The following is an 18,844-nucleotide window of genomic DNA, read 5'->3' on the forward strand; positions in this document are numbered from 1 at the left end:
GTATTTGATTCCAGGAAGCTTATGAACATAATCTCTGAGGTCTTTGAATATTCTAGAGTGAGGGGAGTGAAGATAAGAATAAAACAATTTGATTATCAAAAATAAAATGAACAGATCAAAAGCTCCAGCTTATTGCACTTGATGCCAAAGCATGATGGATTCTAAATGCCAGAAGAGCTACAGCTTGTCATAAACTGATGTTACACAATATCAGTGAAGTTTGTCCTTGAGAGTACAAATCAAGGTGAAGATATGTAGACAAGAGCCCTTCTTTTTATGAAAGTCAGTGGGAGAGGTGTCTCATAGGAGGGTTATGTAACAGAGAAGGTAAAGGTGTTGAAATCCAGACACTGCAGAAGCCGGAGCATAGCCTCTGGGCCAGCAAAGGATCGGGAGCCTTCCTGAACTTCCCTGGTTCTGAATTATTCATCTTTTTTTCCCTGAGATTTTCTCTTTTCTCTCGACCCTGATTTCACCATTTTATCAGTGAAGTCGCTTCCTCACCTGTTCACCTGCACTCAGGCCAGTCCTCCCAGCTCATCATCCCTAACCCGCTCATGTTCAGCATATCCGTGTCTCTGAGCCTCATTTAACATTTCCTGACCTGTCCTCACCCTGCCATTCAAGGCCCCTTGCACGCTCACCCGCTCCTTACCCACCCAGCTGCGTTTTCTAGGTCTGCCCCGGGGTCCTCCTCCTCACGTGCCCTGGTGTCTCCTGCTCCCTGGCAGTGTGGCTGTGGGCAGGTCGCTTGGCATGTGCGAGCCAGCCAGCGTCTACCCTCTTTAGCTCTGCTGTAATCACAGCCGCTCCATCTGCCTCCATCATGAGACACAGTCTCAGGCTGATTCTGAAGTTCCTTTTCTCAACCACGCGTGCTCGTGGGGCAGAATGCAAGACAAGGAGAACAGCACTGACTTCAAGGTCAGACAGGCGTGAGGTCAGGTTGCAGGCTCTGCTACCTATTGGAACGTGACCAGATCTGAGCTTAGATTTCTGCATGAGTAAAAGAGGGGAAATCGAGCCCCTCTGGTGTGACTAGATGTGATGGCATGTGTACAGCAGAATGCTGGTGCATGTGTAAACCTCGACTCCTTTCTCTCCTTACCCCACATCTCCTCCACCCCGCAAACGTCAAACCGGTCATGCTGTCCTATCTCTAAATCCTTCCTACACATCCCTCAGACCTACTGTGTTTCCCTGGAAATAAGACAGGGCCTTCTATTTATTTTTCCTCAAGAAGACACCCTAGGGCTTATTTTCAGGGGATGTGTTATTTTCCCCTCTAAGCCTCAGCTTGCAGCACGCACAGGATGGCCGGGACCTGACAGGGGGAGCCGACCTTGTTGGTGGGGCTGCCCGCACCTTTCTGGTCACCTCTGGGATAATAGCTGTCACGATGGGGCAGATAAGAAGGGCTGCTCGTCCTCTTTACCACTCCGTCATGAAACGCATGGGTTGTGCAGACACGCTGCTTAGCTACGTCCATCACTAGGTCTTATTTTCGGGGTAGGGCTTCTATTGCGCAAATGCTTAGAAATCCTGCTAGGGCTTATTTTATGGGTAGGTCTTATTTTCGGGGAAACACGGTATGTCCCCAGTCACATTAGGGATCACTCCCTGCCAAACAGCGTGCTCCCCCTGTGGCGACACGTGTCTACTGCACTTTTGGTTTTATGACCTCTGATTGTGATTGTCACCATGCAGTGAGTTCCTCAGTAGGTTTGGCACCTCCCCAGCCTGGTGGCCTGTCCAGTGATCAGCTGACTCAGATAGGTCTGACCTCGGAAGTCACTGCCTCCAGCCGTCTGGCCCCAGGAGAACGCTAAAAGGTGCTGAGAGGCCAGTGGTAATACTGATTGTCTTTGATACACGGTAGCATCATATTTGGTAAGTGCAGCCAAAGTCAGGTTTGTTTGTCCTCCCCCTCCAGCCACACAGAAAGGCACAGGTGGACGTGCAAGAGGGTAGGTAGCACTGGGAGAGCCTGGGGAGATAGGTGTCCATGAATACAAATTTTAGTCTGTGCAGAGCGACTCCCATTAAAAAGGAGATTCTTGGCCCGGCATGGTGGTCCACGCCTGTAATCCTAGCACTCTGGGAGGCCGAGGCAGGAGCATTGTTTGAGCTCAGGAGCACGAGACCAGCCTGAGCAAGAGAGACCCCGCCTCTACTAAAAATAGAAAGAACTTAACTGGACAACTAAAAATACATATAGAAAGAATTAGCTGGGCATGGTGGCACATGCCTGTAGTCCAGGAGTCCTCAAACTATGGCCTGTGGGCCACATGCCACCCGCCTAGGACGTTTATCCGGCTGGCTGGGTGTTTTTGCTGCAGCTGCCTGTCCTGCTTAGCAGCCGACTCGTCCTGGGCCCACAGTGCACACTCTCTAGCGGTCTGAGGGACAGTGAACTGGCCCTCTGTTTAAAAAGTTTGAGGACCCCTGTATAGTCCCAGATACTTGGGAGGCTGAGGCAGGAGGATTGCTTGAGCTCAGGAGTTTGAGGTTGCTGTGAGCTAGGCTGACGCCACGGCACTCACTCTAGCCCGGGCAACAGAGTGAGACTCTGTCTCAAAAAAAAAAAAAAAAAAAAAAAAAAAAAAAGAGAGACCCTAGTCATTGCCCTGCCCTTAAAAATGGGTGTGAATTCAGACAATGCAGCTAGTCTTTCCTTACCAATCTAGGTCTGGAAATAAACACAGATATAGGATGAACTATATATTGGTTCCCCTCGAACGAAAAAACCTAGAGTTAGAGAACTGGAGCATGATTTTACTACCATTAACAAAGGCCAAAATGCCACTGGGAATATGACTTTTCAATCTAAAAGAGATCCCCCCGAATTCCATCAAAATGCAAAGGAGGATGGGATTTGAGCTGGGAGAAGGACCATCCACCAGGCAGGATAGCGCCACGTAAGGATTCTTGACATTTTCTCTTCAGCTGCACAAAATTGGAACTGATGTTATGTCTTTAGGTGCTATATACAAAAGAATTCTACCCAAGTTTCTCACCAGGAGGTGTAAATTATTCATGAAAAATGAAAATGTACTAGATTACAACACTTACATAACTTAGCCTTCCCTCAGCGTATCTGAAAATACATTTATTAATTAAAACCTCATAGCAGTTCTGCAAAGCAACCACTTCGGAGGCAGGAAAATAAAAGGTCTATTGTCTTCTTATTTTCTAATTTCATGAAGAAAGGAATTAATCTGCCTCTACATTGCTCTCATAGATCCAAGTCTGTCTAAGACAGAGAGAGTACCACCCACCTCTTCCCCTACTTAAATTTTTTTTTTTTGACCACATTAGCAAGTCTGGATTCTGATGCCCCAGCCATGCTGCATTCTAAGTGGAATTTAGACTCCAATTGCCAAGAAGCTTTAACTAACAGTGTTTACTGAATGCAAGTGCTGCAATTTCTCAGTTTTATTTTTTTACTCAAAGACATACAGCAGGCTCCCTCCCTGCCCCCCCCCCCCACACACACGCACGCACACACTCACACACACTCCTGCCTTCTCCGCAAAATATTTGACATGGCAAGTCTACCTCATTCGAAGCAACCGGATCCATTACCGGAACCAGATCCCCCCTCTAGAGTTAGAATATAAGCAAAAAGTTAAAGGCGGCTAAACAACTCCAGCAGTGAAGTGCTGAAGGAGTTATGTCAGCCCAGAGTACTATTTACAAGGGCTGGATTCTGACAGTTGCAGTCTCTGCTTTTTTGGAGAACAACATACTGGGGGCCCAGCTGCTTTCTGTTCTGCTCCCGGGAATGAGCAAGCGGCGAGGAAGGAGCGTTTCACAGTTTGATCATCGCACGCAGAGGCCAGCCGCTCCACCCGGGTTGCGGAACAGGGCGCTGCTGACTGAGCCCGCTCCTCCCACACCGGGGCCTGGCAGCGCCCAGACTCTTCTCGTGAAACAAACACAGGCCCAAAATGGGTCAAGTGGTGAATAGTGGGGAATGCTGAATGCCTCCTACATTTGTCTGAATATAGTCCTGACAGATGGCATTGAATAATAGATGTTTTCTAAAACTCCGAGAGGAGAGATGAAGTCAAACTTGACCTTACTTTTCTAGCTTTCTTGGTTAGTAGAGGTGGACTTGTTTATCCAAGAGCCTCTATGACAAACAGCTTGGAAGTTGTGTTCACATTTAAAGGTGAGACATGAGTGAAGTGCGATGGTTTTAAGCTTTTCTCTTCCCTGCTTTTATAGCAGGCAAGATAAAACATAATATATGAAACTGGTTAAGTGTAATTATTTTGATTTTTTATTATTTATTATTTCTGATAAGATTTCTGATAAGATATTGCTAAAATTGATTATCACATATAACAAAGCTATATCAGGCATGTCTGGAAAGTGGGCTTTTCTGACTTATCAAATATTCCAGTAAATAGAAGGCCGTGTGTGTGTATGATATATTACCAACTAATTTTCAATAAACTCTTCCGAAGGCCAACTCTCTGTTGAATGGGCTGTCATTAGAGAAGGGATCAGAAGATGTGACAAGACCTTGAGGTCATAATTTTAAACGTAAGTCATCACTTTTTGGAGATGAGCTTAAGTGTTGGCTAACATACTGCCCGAAATATAATCTGATTTCATCAGCTTTTAAGGCACTGCTTGAGGTGCTCTCTAAAAATATTCCTAATATCAATATGTAAGATCTTTTTTTCCCCCAGCATGGACTCACGGATCAGAATGAAAGAGCTGAATAATCACCCACACTCTAGACAGAGCTCTGATGTGGAGACGCAGACAACGTGCTCCACATCTGAAGGGACTTCCTTTCAAGCTGAGGCCTGGGGTCTTTGAGCTTTTAGCTCTGAGTTCTCCTTTAGGAAGGAAGTGGGAGGACAGCGTTAGGCATGAGCACGCTGGAGGAATGTGGCTGGTGTCCACCCAACTGCTGTATTGGAAGGGACGGAGTCCACGTCCCATAGAGGCAACTTCTTGTGGTTGACCCTTCACATCAGCCCAAATCTCTCTTTCTGCCACGTGACATTTATCTGGACAGGTTTTGCTATAGTATGAAATCGTTTTTATGTTTCTCTTTGGTGAAAAGTAACACTCATTATGTGATGGGCCAAGGCAAGATAAAGTAGGCCACTTGCCAGCTGCCACTGTCCCCGTTTAGGCTCTTGTTAAAACCTCTTAATGGCCTCTGCAGACTCTCCCGCCTCGACTCCATCTGCTCACCTTCCTAGAGTTCCGTTCCCATCACTATCCTGCTTGAAAACCTTTCAGTGGCCAAATAAGGCCTGAACCCTTAAACTTGGCATTCGGGTCCCACACAACCAGCATCAAACTACACTGCAGCCGCTCCTGCAAGCTGAGGCTCTGATCAATGCAAGGTGTTAGTTCTTCTCCAGCTAAACTGGAGACGTCCCCACCTTTCTTGGTACACTTGTACTTGCCTTCCTTTCTATCTAACAAGGATGCTTTAAGGGTTGTGCAAAGCCTTTGTAGAATTTAGAGGGTAGAAAAAGTACTTCTAGCTGGAGGAGGTGGGGAGTTGGATGTTCCGGGAAAGATTCACAGGATAAATTGGATTTTAATTGTGCCTTTAAGGATGCTATTAAGTAAATTGAATAATCTCTGAATTTAAATGAAGAAACTAATATTTAAAATATATTTATTTGGAAATTATTCTCTCCCCCCTTTGAAAAAGAATGTAAGTTTGAAGTCAAAAATACTAAAGCAATTACAATATGGAGTACTATAATAATTTCTTACAGGAATTTTAACCTGTAATCTCGTTTTATTAAATAATATTTCTTATAGTATGAAAACCGCTAGGTAATCCATATACTGAGATGTTTGCCTCTACCTCTTTTAATGTATAATCTAAGATTAAATTTGTTTCACTATAGGCGCCCAGATTTACACATTCCAGTCCTTTGTTAAGTGGGCAGAAATTGACTAATTTACACGTTACCATCATTTTTCACCCCCATTTTCCTTGTTAACAAATTATTTGCGAGATGATTGGTAGAAGTTAGAAGTAAATTCTATGATCAAAGAATCCTATGAGTCTGCTTTGCTAAGACTAATGACTAATTCTTTCTGAGGTTATCTTACTTCTATAGAAATTATTAATAATTTTCACTGGTTATGATATTACACAGAATCAGAGAGGTCAATGGTGTGGTTTCTGAATACAACCTGGCTGTTTCACACAGTCAGCTGGAAGTTATGCTCACATTCAGTGCATCTCCCCAGTGGAGGATTCCCCTTAGTTTGAGTTAAATTAGCAACACTACTTCATTCTCCCCCTATAACAATAGAGCTGCTTGTTATTGGGTGTCACTGGAAAGATAGCTTTATTTGTGGAAGAAGAGACGTTTGTGTATTTATAACTATGGAGAGAGGCAGTGTACCATGGTGGTTAAGAGTAAGTCCTCTGCAGCCAGCCTGCCTAGGTCTAAACTAGCAAGAACATTTACTAGCTGTGCAACTTTGGCTGAGGTAGTTAACCTTTGTTTCAGTTTTACCATCTCTAAAATGGGGATGGAGATCATTGTTTCTATCTCATAAGATTACTGTAAGGATTAAGTGAGTATATCTATACATAACTATCCTCTCTCATATAATAGAATATATGATATATTATATGAGAGAGATCAATTAGAATCATACCTAGTGCATGATAAGTGGTTTGTAATACTACTACTATTATTGTTAGGTGTCATTTGTCTATTATGGCTCAAAGACCTTAATTGTAACTGGAAATAGCTCCTAGTAAATTTGCTTATTGTATTTCTGTTTCCATATCTACTACCAGAGCTAAAACAACCAAAAAGAATTTTATATTTCCCAAATTTATTTGCATTCTGTCTTTATCTAATCTCAAACTACCAGTCTAAGTTCAGTAAAAACTTTCAGTGGTGGCACATTGATTCAACCGGAGGATAGAATTCCCAGATCTGTTGCTTGTTCAGCTTGGCTTACCACGGGCTAGCATGTAAAGAACACTGGACCGGAGAAGATGTCGTGGAATGTTTTAGTCTATCTTCTTATTTCTGTGAAATGACTTGTCTAATTACAAATGCCTATGAGATTTGGAATATTTGAACTGACAGTCTGAATTGATCAAATTAAATGAAAAACTGTCAAAACGCTACTGTATTTTGTGTTGAAGACAGATCACTCAGTGGAGAAAAAGAAGGCAAGATGCTTATTATTCACTGAACCCTGGAATTACCAGCTTCACTTTCCATTCCATTTGTCTTTACTTTTATAATCTTATGCTTTGGCCCTAAAACAGTAGTCACAGAACCATTGGTTCATTGAATCTCAGAGCTGGAAGGGACTTCAGAGACCACCTAGTTCTAGTCTTCCTTTTATAAATGAGGAAAATGAGATTCATTATGTTGAAATGACTTACATAATTCAGATGGATATGATTTGATTTGAGTTTAAAAAGTGAAATCTTAGCAAGATGATAGCTTGTTATTTCACAGTCATTAACTAGCTCTACATTTCCTATTATTGGATGCTAAAAGAATTTCCAAGTTCTTTTGTAGGTGTGTTGCTCTTTGAAACTTGTTGAAAATACATAAAGACATCATGCCCCAAATTTATGTTTAATATTAATTATTTTTTGTGGGTTTTCATGTGCAAGCAGACTTTCATTAAGAGCTGCTAAAGGATTTTTCTTCTTTATCATTTAAGCTTAACCCAGCAGCAATGATTACATCTGATTAATTGCAAAACACAGAATCTGGGATTCTTGTAGCTACTGTCAGGTACTCCTTTAATTACATTCGTTTGGATTAAATTGAACTTAAACTTCACTTAAACTTGTAATCAAACAAGTTGAAACTTCAGTTCACCTTGTCATTTCCTTTACCAATCACACCCTGTTTTTTTTTTTGTTTTTTTTTTGAGACAGAGTCTCACTTTGTTGCCCAGGCTAGAGTGAGTGCCGTGGCGTCAGCCTGGCTCACAGCAACCTCAATCTCTGGGGCTCAGCGATCCTACTGCCTCAGCCTCCAGAGTAGCTGGGACTACAGGCATGCGCCACCATGCCTGGCTAATTTTTTGTATATATATTTTTAGTTGGTCAATTAATTTATTTCTATTTTTGGTAGAGACGGGGTCTCGCTCAGGCTGGTTTCGAACTCCTGACCTTGATCGATCCGCCCGCCTCGGCCTCCTAAAGTGCTAGGATTACAAGCGTGAGCCACCACGCCCGGCCCACACCCTGTTTTAAAGTGATATATTTCAGCTTCTGACTGTTTCATGGTTCCTAGCTCTGACTCCTCACACCCATTTACAAACCTACACAGACAGATGCAGTCTCTCTAAGTTTTTTCTACCAAATGGAATGGAAGAACCACTAGGCTGGAAAAAATATATATGACCCATGATTCATATACCTCTTGTAATGTATAATCTAAGATTAAATTTATTTAATTTTAATTATCATATTATAAAAAAATTTATTCTAGAGTGTTTCTTTATCTTGGCTTACTTTTTTTTCTTAGAAAAGATTTCTAAATGTCCAAAATGCTCAACTTACTAAATAGTATTGGTAAAAATTTCATTGCAATAAATACTACTATATTTATTATACTTCAAACTTGTTTTCTTATAAAGGGACTTGTAATAAAAATTTAGTCAAATATCACACGAACACAGTTCAAGGAGGCAGGACTTAGATTTACAAGAAAGCATTATCCAGCTTCCCTATGAAGAATGAGCCAGTGAACCCAGGAGGTTTGAACCTAGTAACGGAAAGATGCAACCAATCTTTCTCCCTTCTCCCATCCCATCATTAAAAAAAGAACATTCCCAGTTAAAAAACATATCCTTGCTAATCTTTATTTTATTTGTTTGGAAGCTGAGTGGGCTGTCCTCAGAGGGTGGGTGGCATTTTAGCCATGGGAGTGAGAGTTTCTATCTGCCTCTGTGCTGCCCACTTGGCCTCTCCTCCCTCCCTCCTTGGCTCTCTCCCGCTTTGTCACAGAGTGGAGAGGGCACAGTTAGAACCATCACAGGGTTTAACCTTTCTTCCTGCATTCCAGTACACTCTCACCTGTCTTTGTAGATGAAACCTATAGCCCTGGAATCGCGGATTCACTTGAATGTGGAATCAGGGACTCAGCCCTCCCAGCCTGCAGAATGCACTTTGCTATCTGCCATTTATGCCCTGACACAATTTCTCCCAATTTCTCCCATTAGCTTTGCCCTTCCCTCCAGCCTACTCCTATATCCATTGTCATCTTTTATTAGCACAGTTGCTTTTATTTAAAAAAAAAAAAAAGAAACAAAACTAAAAACAGAACCAAAATTGTTCTTCTATGAAGGGAGGGCATGCACAATAATGTCTTTTTCGAGGTGAGGTGAGAGTTTATGCTCACTCCCCCCTCACACTTGCGTCCTTGTGACCAGAGCTGGTAGGGAGGCTAGAGCCAGGGGTACAGTCAGCTGTGACCACAGAGTAGGAAATAGCCAACTGGCTGGCACTAAGAAATCTTACATCCATGGTCTTATTGGCACATGCACGAAACCAATGGAGTTCAACACTCCTAATCAGTCGTATCCAGCCTTTGTGAGCCCAGTGGCACATGACTCTTCTTCCACGATGGTGTGGCTCTCAAGCCAGTTTCTGAACAGATTGTAAAGCGGGAACCAAGTGAGTTTGGCAGAACCTAAGACCATGGTCAAATGTTAATAAGAATTATTCAGACCTCAAATTTGACACTTAGGCAAAAGAGGGAACTCTTTCCAAGAGGAGATTTATTTTCTCCACACAGATGACAAGGTCTGAATGAACCCAATTAAAACAGAGCCAGTTTTGAAGCACCCGGGGGGTGCGTGTCTACAATTTTTCTGTGGCGATTCACAAACCACTGGATAGGTAATGCTGTACTAAAAGGAATTTAAGCCTGTCAGGTTAATTACACAATATTAGGTACGAAAACAAACAGTGCAACACAAAACATAGCTACATCATTATTGGCAGTAAATGTTAACTCTAAATAAGTGCAACCTGTCCATAAATGCTTGCTATAAACTAATTAAAAAAATAAAATTTGATGGATAAAACATGAAAAAAAAATTCTCACTGAGAATTTTTTTTTTAAATATCAGCACTCATTTAGAGTTTGGGATTCGTGAAAGAAAGCTTTAAAAGGAGCAAACCTGATTGGCTGTGGCTGTTGCTGCGAAGGGGACACTTGTTGCAGGAGTTGTTGCTGCAGAGACAGTGGCGGACGTAGCGCTGTGCATCATGGGTACTTTCAGGAGGGGACCATGGGAGCAATGAACAGGAGGGTGTAGCATTATGGTAATAGAAGTGGCGTTTGGCATGGTGAATATCAGAGCAGCAAGCCATCATGGGTTAAACCAGCAGATGGCATGCAATCACAATGCAAAGCAAGGAAGCATGGGAGAGAAATAAAAAAGGGAAAATAGCTTATTACAAGTACAATTAAAGGAAGTTTTAAAACATAATCAGTGATTCCCAGAAAGGCCAAAGCAGATGACTTTGGTTGATGTATTTATAAATATTTTATTTCTAACAATATATCCATTCCCAATCCAGACTATATAGTGTAGGTAATAATAGTTGTTTCTAAAAATGGGAAAGGTAATGTCCAATGAAATAAAAAAAATATGATATTCACTTTTAATCACAAATTCTAAAACATCAAAGGCTCTACATGTAGGCTTAATTTGGAATAGGATGTTCTTTGGAATTAATTGTGGTAAATCAAATTTTTTTCCCAATTTGGGACTGCTTATATAAAATGGAACTGCTGTGGACTGTGGTTTATTTGGATCAATAAATGATGGAGCGAAAATCATGGCCTTGATGCAAATTCTAACACCATTACTCTGGTATAACCAGACAAATTTTGCCAACATTTATTTTTCTTGACTCTAAGTGGAATGAATCCATATGTTCTAAAGACAGCCTTTTGTATCAAGGCATTAAAATGTGTGAGGATAACTGCATACTATTAAAATTTAACAGCGGAGGGAATGCTGAAGTACAAAAAAAATCATCACAAATAAATCAACACTTATAATTTCAAAAGATAATTAAGTAAGGAAACTCAGACACTTGGTTTCAAAATACATCCATTTACAATTTTTAAAAAATAAATACTTCTGGGAAACTCTGATAACTCTAACACACAGCAAAGAGGAGATAAAGGCACACCACTATGAAACTTTAAAACATTGATGAAATTAGCCTGCCTCTCTGATAAAGTAAGCTCTTTCCCCTTGTGCTACACCATATCAACTATCAAGAGAAACAAAACACAAATCATTAAAAAGCAGACTCGTACTTGTGGTTTTATGTTTTTGTTTGCGATTGTTCTAGCACAAGAGGTCACATTAAAACCATCACTTTCTTAAATACAAAAGTACATTTTTAAAAATCTGTATGTTAACTCTAAAGCCAAATAAGCCTTCAGATATACTATTTCCTAAAGCATTTCTACCATCTCTGAAATAAATTTCAAGCAAGTGAAGGTATCGTACATCATATAAAAGACAAATAAAAAAGGTTGAAACCTACCAATACTGGTAGCGGGTGTCATGCACAAAACTGACCCTGATGTCATGCAATGGTGGGTGGAAAAAGTGAATAAAGGGAAAGAAACAGGTTAGCGGTTTAGAGTTAACATTCAAAGTGAGATTGAAGCACAACCAGAAATAAGTAGGGTTAGTTAACACAGTCTTTTAGGGCCATTCACATTGTCAGTACAGACACAAATATATCTGACTTATTTTAAGCCAATATTATTCCAAGCTCACTCCTTAGACTACTGTTCACACTTTCTATTCATATACATCAACATGATTCTCATAAAAATGACATGTGATAATGCCGTGGTGTCCTTCCTCTAAGACGGCAAAGTATTTTACAGACATTATCAGGTTAATCCTCCAAGGTAGGAAGTGGGTATTTTACAGATGAAAAATCTGAGGCATAGTAACTCCTCCAAGGTCATGCATAGTGAGAGTCAAGGGTAAGGCTAGAAATAGAACTCTACTCCTGAATCCAGGTCAGGTTTTATATTCACACGATTATGCTGAATTTAGTGCATTGAAAGTTTACTTGTTTGACTGTAAAACTTTTATGTCAGCAACAATATGAAAATAAGAACAGTAATTAAGATTTCATATTCTCCAAATCGAAGTCTTATAGGGCAAGGTGAGTTAATTTTAGATCACTGCTTGAAAGCCCAGTAACGTAGGAAGATTAAGATACTTGCATGGATTGCCCTGGGTGTGTACCTGTGTGCGATCCATTTTCTGCTATGAGATTCATTGTAATAACGGAGTAGTGCCTAGCAATAAAGGCACTCCTAGGAAATCTCAAGTAGGTGCCTAAATGGGCAGGTGGGAAGTAGGGAAGAGGGATTTCAGCCATTCCTTAGAAATAGTTGCTGTATATGTGGAGGTTTTATTACTGTGCCTGAATCAGAAAATTCTGACTATGAATGTTAATGTCTGTTGTGGAGAACTGAGAAAGAATTGTATTGAAAGCTTTGAGGAATTATATGCTACTGATTCAGTACCATGAAAAGCAAGGTAATATGTGGATTTAGACAACTGACAACTGAACGTCCAGTAAGTGCCAGAGAGGGAGTTTTTAATGAACATAGGTGTACCCACTTAGGGTTTCAGATTTGCCTTCTGAGATATTAGCTGTTCACACCACAAGGATCCTTTTTGCCTGACCTACATTTTGATCAGGTTAATATTACCTATTCAGGAAAGGGAGCTATTTTACTGGGCTACTACTGGATTCTTCAACAGACATGCACCAATATATCCAACTTAAAACACACACACACACATGCACATACACACACACACACACACTCTCACATTCCCCCTCAAAATCCCTTTCACAACACCATATCTTTCTTCAGCCCTATTTCTCTAATCTTCACAAACTTTTGGAAAATTAACTGCACATAAATTTTCACTTCCTTGTCCCCATTTATTCTTCCATCCTCTCCAATTGGGCTTTCATTTTTACCTCTGCAAATGTCAGTCACCAAAGAACTCCATATTGCTGCAATCAGTAGGCATCATCACCTAACTGTCCTGATTCTCAGTAGCATTTAGCACTCACCCACCTCCTACATAATAAACCACTCTCTTCCCTTAGAGTTTTGATCTCTCTCTCTCTCTCACACATACACACACACATTTTCTTTTTCTTTCTGGCAACTCCCTTTTATTTATTTTGCTGGATTCTCTTCTTTCCCTGAACTCTACATCTCTATATTCTAGAGGTTTTCAAGACTCAGTTATGGGTCCTTTTCACCTACTCTATACTTTTTCCTGGTATATCATTCAATGCATGGATTTGAATCCCGTGAGCTCATGGCTTCCACATTTATGCATCTTGCCCAGACCTCTTCTCTGAGCTCCAGGTCCTTTCATCTCACTGCATACCTGGCCTCTCTACTTGGATGTCTCACACGTGTCTCAAATATGACGTGTCCAAACTTTGATCTTTTTCACAGAATCTGTTTCTCTCTCAGGAAATACCTGATTGCTCACTGTCTACGTAGAGCTCTAGTCTGAACTGAAAGTTATGCCTGATACCACTTGCCCTGGTGCGATTGCTCAGTCCAACTTACCAATAAGCCAGAGAAATCCTGCTTCTAAAGTGCAGCTAGCATTTGTCTGTTTGCCCATCACTACCGCCAATTCTCAAGTCCCGGTCACCACATCTAAGCTGGGCTATTTGTGATAACATTCTAACTGGTCTTCCAGCTTCCATTTTTCTTCCTTCCTCAGCCCATTCTCCACTCTGCCAGAAGAGTAAATCTTTCCAAATGCAGGCTGGCCACTTCTCTGCTGGAAAGGATTTGGTGTCTTCTCGTTGCTTCAAAGATAAAGGTGCCCTGTGGTTCAGGCTGTGACTACCCTGCAGGCTGTCCTACACCTCTCTTCCCTGGCACCATGACCCAGACAGGTTAGCTTTTCATTTCTCTGAACTGTACGTGTCACACTTTTGCCCTATTTTTGAGCTGCCTATAAGCTGTCCTCTTAGCCTAGAATAATCTTCACCCCACTCTTCCAGGTCTCAAAGTTCATGCCACTTCTTTAGAAGTTGTTCAGTTGTTCTTTTACCTACTTCCCCATGCCATCAAGTCAGTTTTCCATTTTTAGTCTCATTGAGCCCTGTACTTTTTCATTCATAGTACAGGTTGAGCATTCCAAATCCAAAATGCTCTGATCTGAAAGCTTTTGAGTACCAACATGACCCTCAAAGGAAATGCTCATTGGAGTATTTCAATTTTCAGATTTTCAGATTTGAGATGCTCAACTGGTAATGAAATGAAAATATTCCAAAATTAAAAAAAAAAAAATCCAAAACACTTCTGGTCCCAAGTATTTTGGGTAAGAGATACTCAACCTGTCCTCATGAAAAATTTAACTATATATTTATATGGATATTTGCTGAACATCCATCTTTCCTCCTCCACTATAAACTCTGGGAGGCAGAGTTCCTGTCTGACCAGGTCTGTGGAGGCATGTAGAAGGTGGTCGATGTGTTGAATGAATATTCTTAGCCATTAGTAAGAAGCATGTTGGGAACAGTATGTTCCTGAAATTTATTAAAATACCAAGTTTGTGAATTATTTGATTTTAAAGTTAACTGTGGCTGGATTCAAAGTTGCCCCTATAAAACCCCCCTCTTATTTTCTTCTTTCCAATGTGGAGGGGCTTTCTTGGAGGGTTTTCCTGTGTCATGCATGTGAATGTCTTCGGGACTGCAAACAATCAACAGCTCCCACAGCCACAGTGGGCTAGGATTAGTCATGTCACTTTGGCTTCAGTCCTCGATGTGGCCGGAATGCTGGACCAAATTAATTCAATGAGCCTCTCTCTCTTATGCAGCTGAATAATGATGTGAATTCTGGAAACACATAACCGTGTGTTCGGCTGTGTGTGGCTCTCTTACTCAATGCCAGATTCTGGTCCTGATCTTCTTTGCAAACCGCATCTCTGCCTTTTCACCCCATTGCTCACCTCCACTCTTTGCACACACTCTGTAAGGACTTTATTATACTCCAGCTACATGTAACACTTCCTATTCTTCAAATACATTCTTCCCATCCCCTGTCTGGGATTCTCTTCCTCGTTGGTAAAATCTTGCTTCTGTTTCAAAGTCTTAAGCTTCTCTTCCAAAGACCAATCTCCTACTTTGGAAAGTCTTCTTTCTCCATATCCTTCAGAACCACAACCCACTCACTGCACAAGCTGAAGGCAGAAGCCTGGCCTTCCTCTCCATCACTCTCCAGTAGCATTGCTCAGACCTGCAGCTAGTCCTTCACGCTGTGCATGGTATTTGGTTTTCACCTAGTTTTGAACTCTTTTATATTCTCATTACTGGCTCTGGAACCCAGAACATACTATGCTTTCAAGAAATGTTTGCTAAATTGAATGGAATAAATAAATGTTGTTGTGGTTATGCAGACGTAGTTTCCACTGCAAACACTGATAAATCATTCACCAAGTTGTACGATAACCTTATGTAACATTTATGGTTTCTCATCATTAGGCAATATTTGGGTTAGCACTTTCCCCTGGTCTAGTTACTCTGCCATTCCTTTATAATGAAATAAATCATGGAAGGAATCTGGGCAGTCACCTTTGTTCTGACCAGCTGAAGCATTTCACAAAAGCATTAATTCTATGAACAAACCCTTCTCAAATGGTTTCTGTTGCACAAATATTTCGGCTCTCGTGTCTGTGAGCCAGAATTATCTAGATAATTCCGTTAATTACATATTCCACTTTGCAGTGTAGACACAGCCTCAGTTTTTCCATCTGCAAAATGCAAATAACTATGCCTGACACTAAAGAATTGCAACATCTTGAAGAATAATGAGATAATGTCTATAAGAACACTTACAGTAACTCAGAATAAACCTGTCAGAGAAATGCCAAGAATTATTATGCTGCTATTTTTGAAAGTGTGTGCGGTTTTTGCCATGTTCCTAACATAGCAAAGAAAAAGTATAACTACTTGGTTAAAATCATCTCTATGAAAAAAGTAAAAAAAAAAAAAGAGAAAAATCTCACCCACTGCAAATGTGCTAGGGCATCAACTAGGGTGATAATTATCTTAGCATGGGTTTGGAGTAGACTCTCATATTTTACATAAAATTTTATATTAATATCTTTTTAGCCTGGAGGCAGAATTCCTAAATTTCAAATTCACACTGTGTCAATGGGAGAATTTGAGTAGCCTATTAAAAACTTTACTATGAATGACCTTTCAATAAAGGGCATCCTCCAGGAGAACATAAAATGCTTTTCATTTCATGTTTATGATGGTTGTTTATATAAAACATCTATAGAAAAATCAAAATTAGTTCATTTAAAAATAATGGACTCACTATCAAGTTACAAAAATTATATTTGAGCATCATCATTTGATTTGCACAGGTTTAAAAACAATGATGATTAACAATGAATGATTATTATCATTACTATTTTAAAAACAAAGTTGAAAATATGGTTTATAAGAAACAAAGTCTGAAGTAAAAAACTTGAGCTAAAATAAACACTAAAATGTCTATTATGGATTTGAGTGGGAGAAAAATTATGCTAATTTCCTTTTAATAAAATTATTTTCTCTTTCCTCATTTAAGAGAAACGTGAACATGTCTTAGAATTTAAAATACCATTTCAGAACATGAGATCCACGTGTTTGTCCCGTATGATATTTACATCATGTAACAGATGGAAACACTTCTAATTCACTGAATTAAGTGGGCTAGGACCCACTTTTCTGCTACCAAAGCCCTCTGTATTGTGGGTTGCCAGACACACTTAAGCTGTTCCTAAGGTATCCACCAGAGGGCGGAAGTACACAACTACAGCAGCCAATACAGCACATCGGTCCTTCATATAATACATTTCATCAACAAATATCAGGTCATGGCATAAAGGCTGTTATTCATTCTTGCTTTGGAAATATTTAAATAGTTTCAAGGTGAAATAGTTTACAGTGAGGATTCTTTCAATATCTTAATAAGTCATCCATTATTGGATGGAGTGTTAAATATGTGTTAGGGTTTCAGAGTCTTTTGCCCTTGCTTAGCTTCAGGGTTTCATAGGTAATCCCAGGAGATGGGAATGGTGGTATCATTCATTCTTCAGAAAAAGATTTTTCCTTTTCTGTTTTCCCCCTTAATATATTCTTCCTTAATTTTTTTTTCCTCTTAAAATATCTAGTGGCCAAGAGGTCTACAATGAGACACTTGTAGAAACCACACAGGACCTCAAGCTAAGTTTACCTTCTAGTGATTATTTCACAAATGTTATTTAAAGTGGATTGCATCTACAAATACTGTTATGCTACAACAGCACTGGAATGTCACTAGTTATTGTTGTAATAGGGCAAGAATGAAGCCCTAATAAGTACTGAATTAGAGAGTCCCTCTATAGGTCAATGAGTTTGTTTATTTTAAGATGGGTTTAAAACTAAATAAAGAAAACTAAGCACTAAAAACCATTTTGTTTATGCAATTTATATTTTTACTATTATAAATAGTGTTCCCAGGTTACTAATTCATTTCAATATGTAGATTTTATACAAAGAATGTCACAGAAATATTTATTCGATTCCCTTAGATATTAACTCCTGATATGCTATGAGATTTAAAGAAATGGATAATAAACTGGAAAAGTCCAAACATATGCCTTAGGTTATACAATCTCTTTTTGTTAAAATTGTAATTCATCTATATTTACCTTCAACTCACTATCATGGGATGAAGGATTTGACTTCAGAATGAAAACTTAATGGATGGTCTCCCCACCAAAGGCTACATCAGACTAAAAGTTGAAAATCACAGTCAACCAACGGTGACTGTGTTCGTTTGTGTATGCCGTGTGTGTTTGTGGTCAAGGATGTAGGCAAAAACTGCGTAGGGCTAACATGCATTATACTTTTGTTTCTTCACTTTTATCTGACTTTTTTGGCACTTTAAAAAAAAAGTCCACTTTTATCTCATTTTTTAGTAGAACTCTGTGGAATCAATAGCTAGAGGAGGGGTGGGTGGTGTAACGTCATGTCAGGTGAATTGGTCACAGGGAAAGTAGGTTCTAATCTTTTTATCATGAGTTGTGCCTCCTTGGAAAGTCACTTCTCCTTTAGGGGGCCTCAGTTTTGTCATCTGTAAAACAATCAACTGGATGAGGAGATCACTAAGAATCCTTTAAACTCCAAGATTCTACGATTAATACAACTGATCTCTTAGTGGAATAACAGAGTTAATGCACTATAGCGCCTAATATTATCAGGCATTGGCTTAGAAACCAAGAGTAAGAGCTCTATATATTTGTGAACTTGGTGAAAGTTGAGAAGGATGGAGAAAGAGAGAGAATGAATATAAAAATATGAGTAGAGGATTGCTTTAATTTGAATAGCCTTGTTTTATTTTTAGTGCTCTGCATAGAGATAGAAAAAAAAATGGTTAGTATTTACTGGAATTGCTATTTTTGGATCATTCAGCATTAACTACAAATTTCAACTGTCACACATAAAAGGTCTTTATTTACATAAATAATTTTACAGGGCTTGTATAAATACAAGAAACCCAAAGCCCTAACTGCTCGCTGCTTCTCATGGTTTAAACCTGTCACTTAACTCTATCAAATATTTGGCTTTAGAATCCTAACGCTCTTTAGCTATCATTCCAAGCAAGGGAAATCTGTCTAGATAGCTAGGACAACGATGGATTTCAAGCTGTATCGGACCTTTCAAAGCAAACTAGATGCCACCAAACAGCTTAAAGGAATGAGAAGAAAGCACATGACCGGAAGG

At 39.9% G+C, this 18,844-nt stretch overlaps 1 protein-coding gene across 8 annotated transcripts in view; it reads right to left on the reverse strand.

The window, feature by feature from the left end:
* The window catches only part of MBNL2 (muscleblind like splicing regulator 2), a 156,843-nt gene that overhangs the window by 16,773 nt on the left and 121,226 nt on the right, over window positions 1-18,844 (reverse strand). For 2 of the 8 annotated variants that reach the window (XM_012756994.3, XM_012756998.3), the window contains 2 exons: window positions 11,555-11,590; window positions 10,168-10,262 (listed from right to left, as the gene is read on the reverse strand). The exons of 2 other annotated variants lie outside the window; for them this stretch is intronic. In XM_012756994.3, coding sequence (XP_012612448.1) covers window positions 10,168-10,262; window positions 11,555-11,590 — 131 coding nt within the window. The remainder of the gene's footprint in view (window positions 1-10,167; window positions 10,263-11,554; window positions 11,591-18,844) is intronic. 4 more of the 8 variants (XM_012756997.3, XM_012757000.3, XM_012756993.3 and 1 more) reach the window with 2 other exon arrangements.

Source organism: Microcebus murinus, chromosome 13 (assembly GCF_040939455.1).
Source record: "Microcebus murinus isolate Inina chromosome 13, M.murinus_Inina_mat1.0, whole genome shotgun sequence".
NCBI classification, from domain to species: Eukaryota; Metazoa; Chordata; class Mammalia; order Primates; family Cheirogaleidae; genus Microcebus; species Microcebus murinus.